Source organism: Trachemys scripta, chromosome 13 (assembly GCF_013100865.1).
Source record: "Trachemys scripta elegans isolate TJP31775 chromosome 13, CAS_Tse_1.0, whole genome shotgun sequence".
Taxonomy (NCBI): Eukaryota; Metazoa; Chordata; order Testudines; family Emydidae; genus Trachemys; species Trachemys scripta.
The window spans coordinates 42,193,896-42,207,350 of NC_048310.1; the positions used below are offsets into that span (position 1 = coordinate 42,193,896).

Consider the following 13,455-nt stretch of genomic DNA (forward strand, 5'->3'; position numbering starts at 1 on the left):
TTCTCAGCCACTGAGTCTACAAAAGACTTAGAAAGGAAGAGACAGAAACAAGCCTGTTTCTAGGCAACTTCTTATTCCCTTTGTTCTCCAGTTCGAACACCAGCTGGGATGGAAACAGAAGGTGTTAAGCCTTCTACTCATGTCCCACCTGAAGTTACAATTACGAGAGGGACAACAGTTATCTGCCCAGCAAATCGCCAGGACGTTAGAACTGGTTACCGGTGAAAAAGTAGAAGCAAGAGCAGATTAACTCCGAAATCCTGTTTTCATGCCACCATCCTTAGCAATAATGAAGGGAAAAATATATGCAGGTGGATGAGACTCCATAATATACCAGACCATAATGAGATTGTGGATTTAAGGGGCCAAAGCAGCAGAGCAAATCTTTGCCTAGAGGATGATGGTACCAGAATCCCACAGCACATTTCTCAGGGGACTTTTTAACAGAGTGTGCCTCAGACTTTGAGGTCTGATGCTTTTAAAGCCAGTAGAACAGCTAGTGTGATAGAGGCCCCAGACTTTCATAGTTGGACATTCCAGTGATTTCAACTTGAAAATTAGATTTCTCATTTTTAAAAAAAAAGGACGTTTACATGGTGACAGGAATTATTTTGAAAAACGTAACCATTCCCCCCTCCCTGCACATAGTTCATACACTGGGAACTTTCAGAGCTTGTTGGAATTGTATCCTGGTGGCAAGAGATGACAAACCAGCAAGTCACCATTTAAATTATATAGAGCTTTGACTAATTATGAGGTCTCTGGTTTTGCCAGTTGAATGGCCTGGGGATGCTTGTGAGAACTTTTCCTGGGTGAAGCTGACCACTGCAAAATGCTGTGGTGATCAATAGGATTTTGAGTTCTACACTTTGTGTTAACTTTGGGGCAGGAAACTAAGAAAAGGGAAAACATCGCCGGGCCGGATTTTGACAGCGTCACCTAGGCTGAGTATCATCTGAACTCCATGAATGGTTCCATTGACTTCAGTGACGTTAAATACTATTCACCAGGAGAAAAGGGACCAGAAGCTAGGCCCAGATCTACAAAGGTATTTAGGCACCTAACTCCCATTGATTTCACTGGCAGCTCTTTGAAGAGAAGGTAGAACCGCATGACCACACAGGAGAGGGAAGGGATAAGGGCCCATCCAATGAGCAGGCCAAGAAAAGAACTTTGACAGAAAGGAACGTCTACAACATGACGGCAGGAGCAGTTGTCGAACAGACGGCTCCTTACGGATGGGAAAGTTGGACACAGGAAGACCAAGGATGGAGGCTCTGGAACTGTCGCACTTGCTGAATCCTGACTCACACAGACACTTACTAAGCGGAGACTGGGACAAAGCAGAGGAGGTGTGTCTGTCGCTAGACAAGAGCTCAAAAAGTTAAAGGGGCACTGTCAAGTAGTCCAAGTTCCAAAATTTGACCTACCGTAACGATCAGTACCGGCCAGAAGGAAGTTCTCTCTTTTTATGCAGAATTCTTTCCTCTTAAATCCACTTTGTTGCTGAATTATTATTATTTTTAGGCTACTTCCTAGTTTCACCAAACCCAGGCAAAAAGATAGATCATCCACAGTGCTGCTCCTGCAGCAGCCGATCAGGACAGGTCTAGCCCTGTGCGGACACTGACAAGGCCAGGAAGTGGGGAGGATGGAAGTCACGTTTGCCTGAGCAGGATTAGAAAAGACGAGCAAGGGGGGAGGAAAAGGCTCAGTATTTTGACAAATGGAAGACAACGATCGGTAGGCAAAGAGCGGTTTATTTCTGGAGCTTCTCTGAGGGTATTACAAATAAGGGAGTGTAAAAAGAAAATTAAAACGAAAAAAGTAGTCAACAGTGCCCCTTTAAAGACAGGCGATTGAGGATGTATCAAGATGGGGGTAGGGCGCACATGGTGGAAAGGACAAGCAGAGGGAGGGCGTTGGGAGAAAGGCGAGTGATGAGACGGAGGCTGGGATGCAGCAGGAAGCCACTGTTCTATGCAAATTGGCCTATTGTAACTGAAAATAGACCTCTCTCTATGCGACTTCTGTAGCACCCTGTATGGATGGCACATCAAGTTCCTTTCCTTGGTGAAACTGTTTCTCAGGGCCAGGCCATTTTAACAAGGTGATGTTAAGCATAAAGGAAGGCCTAGGTTGGATTTAAACATGATGGGAGTCAGGTTACTGTAGCTACCAGGCTGTCCCATCTACACTACAAGTACTGCAATGCTGGGGTACCCAGTTACAACACAGCAGCGCCATGGCACGTTTGTGCTGTGCCTGTGCAGATGGGACCACGTTCTAACAGGTGTGACTGACACGGGCTACAGCCTGACCCAGCCTGACCCAACCAACAGAAGCATATTTTAACTGTGTGGAGGGAACTAGCATATTGCAGGTGGGTCTCCAACACAGTGAAGGTATCAGTTAGTCCTCAAATGAGGTCTCTATTTTCCTCGCCCCCATCAGGTGAGCCGACTGGAGACCAAGAGGCAACAAATGCACCTTGCTTATTTCAATTCCTTCCTGTAAAGTTCTTTGCTGGATCAGAGTGCATCAGGTGCTCATTTGTCCTCACTCTTGAACGAGTTCACTGTGCTCTTACCACGTCGATGCATTTCATCCTCTAGCCTGGAAACTGGGGTTCATGCTGGCTTTCAACTCGGGGTTCATGCTTTATGGCCTACACACAATCCTGGGCTGATAGGAACTACAGCTAAAACCTAACTGAGCACCAAAGAGTGACCTTGTGACCCCCAGAAGGTAGCTGCTCTTCCTGGAACAAAGGGCCAAGATACTAAAGGGATGGGCCCAGGGTTAATCCCTAGAGATAGATCGATTGCCTCTGGGGAAGGCTTACTGAAGACATCCCCAGGGACCCTTCCCCATCAGCTCCACAGCCCTGAAAAACCAAGCAGGGCTAGCATGTATTCCTGGGAACACGCTCAACAACTAGGAGGCTGGTAAGTGGGGAGTGGCAGAAGCCACAACACGTTAAAGGCATAGAGTCCATTTTAACATTCCACCTGCATATTTTTTCCCCTTAAGCAAATCCCTCAGCTGCACACTTAGTGCCCAGCACTGCCCTAGATACACAGACCCACACGTGGAAACAGATAATAAATACAGAGTTTATATACACACGCACACATACATAGCACCACTTCTATAAGGCTTAGAAGATACTAAACGTACATTACAGGGAGGTGCTTGTTATAAAGAGGTATTTATAATGAGCTTCCAAAGAGCCAGGAGACAAAACATACAGCAGATAGCCTTATATCAGAGGTAGCCTTACAACAGACAGCTTCAGTACCAAGGCGCTGGATAAAAACTATGCAAGGGGAGCTGGAGGCAGAGAGGAGGGCAAGGGGAGCTGGAGGCAGAGAGGAGGGCCCGAGAAAAGAAATGACAAAGTAGAATTGGAGTCCTGCTGGGGTTTTAAAAAGTAGCTTCAAGCGTCTGGGTTTGTTAATTTCAAGTCAAGCTCACTGGCTCGGAAATGCTGCCTGCCCAGTGCAGAGACACAGCTGGGATAAACACTTGACGACTGAGCAGGTGAGGAGTTGGCTGCCGTGACCAGGACGTGCCCACCCGTCCGACAGAGATCTCTTCCTTAACCGAGGGTGTCAGGAAACGCAAGTGGCACCACTACCGCTAGCAGGAAGGCGGGTTGATATGAGCGGGGGTTAGAGGGACGGAAGGAGCAGGGAGAAAGCCCTGGTTTACTCCACCAGCCCGTTCGATTCACTACCCAAATGGAGGTGTAGCTCGAGGCAGTGGCCGAGGAGGAAGTCAGAAGCGCTCCAGGGAGCAGTCACTAAAGAGGAAGCATTGTGAGCACTGCTGGTTCTGCCCGGGGGTCCTTGGGGGGCGGGGGGGGAGACAGACAGAAGGAGGGCTCAGTGGTCCCCACAGAGAACTGTGAGGATAAGGAGTCTGCTGTGTTTAGGATTAATGAGAATGCCCCAGCCCTCCTGAGCAGGGGAGAGGCTCAGAGGACTGAAGTCACCCATTGTGTGTGTCCATGGCAGGGGTGTTGGTGCAGACACGGGGGCTATCTCCTTATCCTTTTTTAAATCCAGCTGAGATCTCCAGGCAGCCAGATCTTGAACTATAGTTGCAAAGGCCTCCCTTGATTAGGGCATCTCTTGAGAGACCCCACCCTGTACCACATCCTTCTCAGCTGGGGTAGGGAAGGAGAAAGCATTTGCGCCTTTCCTGGCTCTGCCATTCCTTCAGAGGCAGGGGGAAGGAAAATGGGATACTAGCTAAAAGTGGCAGCCAGTCTCACCCTCTGCTGCAGTGCAGACACCACATGGGGGACCAAGCGTCTAGTGTTTATCCAGGCCTCCGAAGGAGCTTGATATTGAGGGAAAGATGCTAGGCCCAGCGTGGAGTTTTCCTATCGATTTACGAGGTCCTGTCCTCCAGTAGCCCGGCTGCTTAAGCCCGCCCAGTAGCTGGAGGCGGCGGGCTCTAGCCCACCCTTGTACAACAGATTCACTCTCTTCCCACCACAGAAAACAAGCGAATGGCAGGAGACAGCACCAGGAAGGGCTCTGACCAGCCTCAGCATCCTCCACTGAGGGGGGCATGCCCCAGGGCTCCTTCCACACTGAATACTCTCCATACATTTCTTTTAAAACTTTTATTCAATAATATAGAATTCCTTTAATTATAATATAGAACTGTCCATCATGCCGTATTTCCCCCCGCTGCCCCCTCCCTGCCGCATCAAGTCTGGAGCCAGCTAGTTAATACGTTATGCTGGGGTTCAGGGGGGGCAAAGGTCAGCATGGGGGGGAGCAACATTAGCCAACAACCGTTTTGCATACCCTTCACATTTTCCATGCTTTCTGGGTCAAGAAGAGGTCAACAGGAAGTCAAAGGCAGAGGAACCTTTTACATTCAGAAGTAAGGTTTGTGTTTATAAACTGGTGGGTGCCATGGAGCCGGTGCGGTCTCTGGTCTCGTCCCCTGCCACCGCAACGCCGTCTGGCCGCCAGCTCTGTACACACGCTGATAAGACGTTTGATTTGGTTCTTGTTCTGCTTATGGAAAATTGGGAGGAACAGCATCGGACCTAGGGAGAGATGGGAGGAGGGAAGTGAGCATCAGACGCGAGCCGCAGTTGATGCCAATGTGTTGCCAGAACTTTTTCCTTCTTCAGCACCTAGTAGATTGAGCGCAGGGCCAAGGAGACAGAAACAGGTTCTAATCCTTCCCCCACAACTTACTCCCTCCACAGGCTTGGGCATGTCACGGAACCTCTGTCCCTCAGTTTCCCTGTCTGTAAAGTAGGAGAATACTGTCCCAATTCCCAAGGGTGGTGCGAGGCTTACGCGGTGCTTTGAAGATGTCAGCATTGTAGGAGTGCTAAGTTACTATTGCATGGAATGGCAAGTGAATGAAAATCTGTTTTTTCCACCTTGCCTCCCTTACAGTTTGCAATGGTCCCCTGGGATAACATTCCTATTGGGGGCCAGTAGGAGTCTCTCTGTGCCCCCAACACGTTATCTCACCCCCACTCAGATGCCTGCATCACCCCAAGCCTCCCCGTGCACGTGCTCCCAGGCCCTGCTGCTCTTGAGAGCAAGGCATCAAGCTGAGATTGTGACCTGCAGCCCGTCACCTGGTGCTGTAGCACTGGGCCGGGTCAGTAGGCAGGGAATTTTCACTGTACATTTATGAGCTCACCCCTGTCTCACTGCCATATCTGTGCCAGATTCCTGAGCAAACAAGAAGACATGTGATCAGGGACCTCCCTTGCCCCCTTTCTTTCTGAAGGCAAAGCGTTTTTCACTGCCATAAGGAAAAGTAGATGGGAAGTATTACTGAACAGGGGGAAGTGGCATTTCCGGCTCTGGGCATGTAACAGAGAGCTATGCGCACACACATACTACTCCCGGTACAGTGCAGCAGCAAGGAATGGTAGATTGCAAGGGTATTTCCATACTAGCCTCTCTCATTTCCTTTTGGGCTGAAGCTTCTCACGTTTGGTCTCAACACCAGCTTTGAGGTGGGGAAGGTGGTGGGACTGGGCTGAATTTGCAGGGTGACTGGGGCAAGTCGCTTAACTGTTCTATACCTCACATTTCCCCTTCTTTAAGATGGGAACATGATTTCGCTTCCTAACTTACTTTGGGATTGGAAAGCATTGCTGAAACTCCAGAGGAAAAGGTCCTGCCAGAGGAGAGGACAAGGTGTGTGCTGCGTGTTGGCATGGCTGTGTCAGGGAAGAATGCGTGGAGGTCTCCACACCTGTCAGTGGGAGGTCTGAAGTAGGGTCTTATGACCCTGGACCTCTCCCCCCAGAGCCTTCCACCCCTTTTCCCTTTTCAGACTAAAAAAGGGCTCCGGGTGAAGACTCTACATCCACACCCCATTAGTTACCAATGTAAAACCCAGGAGTTGGGCAATGCAGATGGTTCTCACTGCAGTATGAATAGCTTGCTCCCATTGCTACAAGAAATGTAAACCCCTGCCGTTCCCAAACGTGCACATCGACATTCACTTAGCATTGATTTAATGGGTTGGAATTTAATGCTAAACACAAAAAACTGGAGTTAATGCAGCATTGAGGCTAAGAAGCCAACCCATCAGAAGTCAGGAAATTCCCACTGTTAAGGTCCTACCCCAATGTTAACTTGACCTCATTGCCATCTGTTGTTTTATGGGGATAGATCAGACGTTCCCCTTTCAGAGATACCTGTCTCATGTGTGCCCCACTCTTTCTAAGCAAGGGGGGAAGGGGATGCCGGGTACCTAAGGGGGCACTCACCATGTGGTTGTTGAGGAAGCCACTTGCTGCATGCATGGTCCAGCAGTCTTAGCTGCCAGGACACAGCTCCCTGCCCGCCTCGCTCCCCCACTGCGCAGGGGAAGTGAACAGGGTAGCGCTAAGGGCTGGGGGCAGCAGGGAAGCAGAAACTTGCACCCAGTGAGTACTGGCCCCTGCCAGATAGAGCCCCCTGCTGACCCCAACCCTTCAAGTGCAGCCACGTCTGCTTCCCATGCAGAGGCTCTGTCCAGCAGGGAAGTGGATGGGACTCTACCCTGAGGCCACGCTGAAGGGCCAGTGTCAGCAGGGGGCTCTGCCTGGCAGGGGGCCAGTGCTCCCAGGGTGCAGCCTTCAGCTCCCTGCTCAGAGTCCCCATCAACCGCCCCAGGGTAACTGCCAGTAGGTGGGTGCCGCAGCTGTGCAATGGGGGAGCTTGTTTCTGGCAGCTGAGATGTCTGCACGCAGCCCCATCTGCTTCCCCTGCCGGACAGAGCCCGCCCCTGGTCCTTCAGCCCGGCCCCATCAGCTCCTCGTCTCTCTGTCCCCCCCCACAATTTGAAAGCTTCTGGTATAGAGCACGGATTCTCGGACTTGGGGTTGTGAACACATCAGGCAATCGCAATTGCTCAATCTATGTCTAAAAAGGGGGGTGGGTCCCAGCCAGGCAGGAGAGGGAATGGGGAGGCAGTGGGGGAGACACCATCCCAGAGTGAACATCCCCTGAGAACCATTAGTATAGGTTAAAACAAACAGTCCATTGGAGGGCCATAATTAACAAGGAACCTTCACTATTGAAATGTTCCAACTTTCAAGGGCTTGAATCCTCAACTTGGCCACCGCATTAGTACTGGTCCTTACATTTCTTGTCCTAAACCAGGAAAGAAATGAAGAGCTGTTGCTATATCAGCATGTCCTTAATAGAGAACAGTCCAGCCACCCATACGGAGAAGCGTGTGTGAGTGTACGTGTGAGTGAGTGAACATGCAGATTAAGAATTCAGGACTTTTCAAGGAGTGGGACACATTGGGTTTCCCGGAAGGAGCTCTAGAAAACAACCCTGGTTTGACGTTTCAGTGGTGAGGGTATGTCTGTAGTTACATAAAACTACAGCTGGGGCAACGCAGGCTCAGGGCCTATACCACTGCAGTGTCGATATTCAGGCTGGAACCTGGGCTCTGAGACCCTCCCCCAGCCTGAACATCGACACTGTAATTTCAGAGTCCTGCAACCCCGCAAGGGGGTTTTTTACACTGTAGCCGTACCCCGAGAGTCTGGCAAGCACCAAAGTTTATTCCCTGGGCATGAGCGACTCCCTTTGAACTCAACAGCGGCTAAAGTGATTTTGCGGAGATTTTCACCTCTGGGCTGAGACCAAGCATGAAAAGTATCAGGCCAAAAGGAGCTGGTGAGGGGAAGTTAAAGAGCCAGTTCTGATAAAAAGGGAAACTGGAACAGAAGTTAGAACTCAACCCTAACTACAGGATGCAAAGCCTTCAGCTGCTCTTCGTTTCTGCACATCCCCATAGACTAGAAGACAACAGACGTTCATACGTATAGATATTTATTGGTTTCAGTGAATTATACAAATGGATTTGACCTGCTATCAATGCCAATATAACTTTATTGGGATATGGAATGTAAACAGATGTTTCAAATAGAAACATTCTAACCTTATATTATAAAAAAAAAAATTAAATATTTGACAATGCCGGAGAAGGAAATTCTGTGTTTAGGTGCTGGTGGCAAAACACTATCTCCGGTTTCTAGGTTTAGGAGGTTTCTAGAACCGCTGGATGAAATTACACACAGAACAAACAGAGGTGGCAACTGTGAGTTGTGGGGCTATAAAGCTATCAAGGGATCGGATGAAAAGCCACAAGAGAACCACCCTGCCCCCCAACAGAAACTTAGCCCCAGAATTCAGCATTTGGCTGATTGTTAACACACTACATGGACCCAAGCTCTGTCTTGGTAGCTATAGTCACCCCAATAGCACCACTCCCTCCCTGTTCCCACCACACCTCTGCTTCCTGATCCTCCCCCCCTTGCTGTTCCCACTCCTGCATCCCCAAGCTCTCCTACTGCGTTTCCTCACATCTTCATTCAATGGTGCTGGCGTGAAACACTCCAGATTCACCCTCTGGAAGTGTACTTCACGTGTTACATGGCTGTATCTCTCATTACAGACAGTCTTGCAGGATCGGCTTTCCTGAGGTCTGTGGGAAAGTCTTTTGCCTGCTACAGAAAAAACCTTCTGCCTCTACATTCAGGACTTTCCCTAACAGGCCCACCACCTTTTCTGAATGCACTTGCAGGGGTGCTCACCTCTCTCTGAGCAACTTAGAAGGTGGCTGTTGGTTTTAAATGATCCAAACCAATCCCGAGACACACTTTTCCTCTGCAACTGAAACCGAAATGAAAGGGCCAAACTCGGACCTGGAGTGAGCGGGTGCGACTCCCAGACCTCAGAGCTGCATCTGCTTATACCCAGTCTGAATTTGGCCCCAAGTGTCCACAGTTCCAAAGGGCTTATTTATCTAGATGCATGCTATGGTCCACTGGTGGAACGGCAAGTTTGCTCCACCAGCGTGGTCGGAAAAGGCTGGATTGGGAAGGAAGAGCAGGCGCCATGGAAATGTGAACAAGAATCAGTCGCCGTGAGCCCTGGGTATCTTGCAAACCATTTGCCCAGGGCTTTGGTACCACAGGTTGAGTTACATTATCCACAACCACCAGAGAGGAACAGAGGTGTTAGCCCCCCAAAGGTTAGATTTCTGCTGAGTATAAATGGGGGAGGGGTCTTGGTTAGTTCCTTCACTGTGTGACTGAAGGTTTTGTTTTTATTTGTAAACATCTTGAGTTACCCGTTGTTTTCCAGTCTTCATCGTGCTGCTGTCAGGCCACTGGAGAGCACGGCATTTTCTGAGCTGGGCTGGGACTGCTCCTTCACCACCGGGTCTGCAAGAGACACAAGGATCAGCCAGGGATGGGAAGCAGCATTACTACGAGCAATATCAAAGCTTCACTTTCAGGAAAGCTTAGGTCCTACCAAGGAACCCCCCTTCAAGCAGCATAAGCTTCCATTAGACTTTGGAGAACCTGGAATTCCAGCCATCAATATGATAGCAAGATCCATAGGGAGGTACTGAATGGAAGACCCACCTCCCACCTGATCAACAAACCCTCCTTTCCTTTTCCAGCCCAGTCATGTGACTCTGACCCCAGGTCTTGCTCCCCCCAGGACTCACAGAAATATGGGTGCTCCATAGCCTCTTTGGCAGTCAGTCTCTGTTGATGGTCATATCGCAGAAGTTTGTCCAGAAGGTCCAGGACTTCAGGACTGACCAGGTGTCTGTTCTCGCTATGGATGAAGTTCTCCCAGCGTTTTCGCGAGTGCCTGTAGCAGAGGGATGTCTTTCATTGTACAGACCAATCTCTGAATGGCACAGCAGCTACCATCAGACCCTAGGAGGGTTCACCTACCACACCCCATATGTGAATTTAAAGGGTAGTGTTGGAGCTAATTAGAGCTACCTACCAACCCCCTCTACATGCAGAATCCAGAATTTCACTAGTGACACCCAACAAGGACAGTGCCACTCAAGCCTTTTCCTTTACAACCCAACATACTTGGCTTTTGGCAGCGCTGGGCTTGAGGGATAGCTTAGTGATTTGAGCATTGGCCTGCTAAGCCCAGGGTTGAGAGTTCAACCTTTGAGGGGGCCATTTAGGGATATGGGGCAAAAATTGGTTGGATGATTTAATTGGGGATTGGTCCTGCTTTGAGTAAGGGGTTGGACTAGATGACCTCCTGAGGTCCCTTCCAACCCTGATATTCTATGATATCCCAATGAGAGGGAGAGAACCGCACAGTAAGGCTAATTTAGACGTGCTCTCTGTATGAGCAGCTTTACAGAGGTCCATTGCTGTCCAGGGTTCCATTCAATAAAGAACAGGCATGAATTCCAAACAACATGGGTGATAGCTAGGTTCTGTAGCTTGCAATGTGCAGGAGGTCAGCCTAGATGATCAGGATGGCTCCTTCTGGCCTTAGTCTATCAGATACAAGGGCTTCAAAAGCAGGCTCAGAATGGTGAGAATGTCTCTAGTTTGAAGCCAGCCTTGCAAATTTCTACTTGCCATCATGCGAGATGGGTAATTTTACTTTGACAGACCAGTAAGAGATCAAAGACTTTCAAAGCAATGCAGTGGATTCAGCCACACATCTCCCACTAATTTTACTGGTAGAGGTGTGATTAAATCCCTTGCCCTGTTTAGAAAATATCAACCTGTGTTTCTCATTATCGTCATGGGAAAGGGTGGGCAAGTAGATCCTGGGTCTGGGCTGGCAAATTTGTGTGACAATTTTGCAAGCTGGGAGCATGAAGGCAAAGCAATTTCTGGGATCTAAGGAAAGCACAGATCCCATATGTGGGGTCGGGAAGGAATTTCCCCCAGATCAGATTGCGAGTGGCCTGGGGGATTTTTCACCTTCCTCTGCTGCATGTGTTTGGGGTCACTTGTCAGGATTTCCCTGCCATTGCAGGGGCCTCAGACACTGGTGCACCTTGGTCCCCCTATGTTCTGCCTGCTTGCCTCCAGTGGGCTGTAATCCTTTGGTCTAATTTTGGTTGTTGGGGTTAGCAACCGGATACTGGGTGGTGGTGGTGGTCTGTGGTATGCAAGAGGTCAGACCAGGATGAGCACAAGTCCATGGGGCCAGATGCGCTGCATCCAAGGGTGCTAAAGGAGTTGGCGGATGTGATTGCAGAGCCATTGGCCATTATCTTTGAAAACTCATGGTGATCGGGGGAGGTCCCAGATGACTGGAAAAAGGCTAATGTAGTGCCCATCTTTAAAAAAAGGAAGGAGGAGGATCCGGGGAACTACGGGCCAGTCAGCCTCACCTCAGTCCCTGGAAAAATCAAGGAGCAGGTCCTCAAGGAATCAATTCTGAAGCACTTAGAGGAGAGGAAAGTGATCAGGAACAGTCAGCATGGATTCACCAAGGGGAAGTCATGCCTGACTAACCTAATTGCCTTCTATGTCAAGATAACTGGTTCTGTGGATGAGGGGAAATCAGTGGATGTGTTATTCCTTCACTTCAGCAAAGCTTCTGATACAGTCTCCCACAGTATTCTTGCCAGCAAGTTAAAGAAGTATGGGCTGGATGAATGGACTATAAGGTGGATAGAAAGCTGGCTAGATCGTCGGGCTCAACGGGTAGTGATCAATGGCTCCATGTCTAGTTGGCAGCCGGTATCAAGCGGAGTGCCCCAAGGGTCGGTCCTGGGGCCAGTTTTGTTCAATATCTTCATTAATGATCTGGAGGGTGGCGTGGACTGCACACTCAGCAAGTTTGCAGATGACACTAAGCTGGGAGGAGTGGTAGATACGCTGGAGGGTAGGAATAGGATACAGAGGGACCCAGACAAATTAGAGGATTGGGCCAAAAAACCTGATTAGGTTCAACAAGGACAAGTGCGGAGTCCTTCACTCAGGATGAAAGAATCCCATGCACGGTTACAGACTAGGGACCGAATGGCTAGGAAGCAGTTCTGCAGAAAAGGACCTAGGGGTTACAGTGGATGAGAAGCTGGATATGAGTCGACAGTGTGCCCTTGTTGCCAAGAAGGCTAACGGCATTTTGGGCTGTATAAGTAGGGGCATTGCCAGCAGATCGAGGGACGTGATCATTCCCCTCTATTCAACATTGGTGAGGCCTCATCTGGAGTACTGTGTCCAGTTTTGGGCCCCACACTACAAGAAGGATGTGGAAAAATTGGAAAGAGTCCAGTGGAGGGCAACAAAAATGATTAGGGGGCTGGAGCACATGACTTATGAGGAGAGGCTGAGGGAACTGGGATTGTTTAGTCTGCAGAAGAAAAGAATGAGGGGGGATTTGATAGCTGTTTTCAACTACCTGAAAGGGGGTTCAAAAGAGGATGGATCTAGACTGTTCTCAGTGGTACCTGATGACAGAACAAGGAGTAATGGTCTCAAGTTGCAGTTGGGGAGGTTTAGGTTGGATATTAAGAAAAACTCTCTCACTAGGAGGGTGGTGAAGCACTTGAATGGGTTACCTAGGGAGGTGCATCTGAAGAAGTGAGGTTTTTACCCACGAAAGCTTATACCCAAATAAATCGGTTAGTCTTTAAGGTGCCACCAGACTCCTTGTTGTTTTTGTAGATACAGACTAACATGGCTACCCCCTGATACTAGGGAGGTGGTGGAATCTCCTTCCTTAAAGGTTTTTAAGGTCAGGTTTGACAAAGCCCTGGCTGGGATGATTTAGTTGGGAATTGGTCCTGCTCTGAGCAGGGGGTTGGACTAGATGACCTCCTGATGTCCCTTCCAACCCTGATATTCTAGGATTCTATGATCTGATGGTCCTTTCTGGCCTTAAACTCTATGACTGATTCGTAGAGGGGACAATTCCCAGCATCTGTGTTAGGTTCCCCCCAATCCATTTCAGTCATTTTACTGGCATCATGAGGAATGTGAGATGCAGCCCCTAACATGGGGAGAAAAATAAACCTAGACGAGCTCTCGGAACCCGGAAGAGGCAGAGAACCAAATCTACTATGAAAATCTAGTGGCTTGTTCAGTGCGTAGACAGCCAGAGGATAGAAAAAAACCCTAAGTTACATCAATAGCTAGATAACAGGCTGACAAATGACACTGCA

The 13,455-nt window shown here is 49.2% G+C and overlaps 1 protein-coding gene across 1 annotated transcript in view; it reads right to left on the bottom strand.

Annotated features, from left to right (window-relative positions):
* Positions 1-3,096: 3,096 nt before the first annotated feature.
* Positions 3,097-13,455, bottom strand: part of CSNK2A2 (casein kinase 2 alpha 2) — a 37,309-nt gene continuing 26,950 nt past the window's right edge. The window contains exons 10-12 of the mRNA XM_034788222.1: positions 10,018-10,166; positions 9,634-9,727; positions 3,097-5,071 (exon numbers count right to left, since the gene is read on the bottom strand). Of these exons, the coding sequence (XP_034644113.1) occupies positions 9,651-9,727; positions 10,018-10,166 (226 nt within the window). The 3' untranslated portion in view covers positions 3,097-5,071; positions 9,634-9,650. The remainder of the gene's footprint in view (positions 5,072-9,633; positions 9,728-10,017; positions 10,167-13,455) is intronic.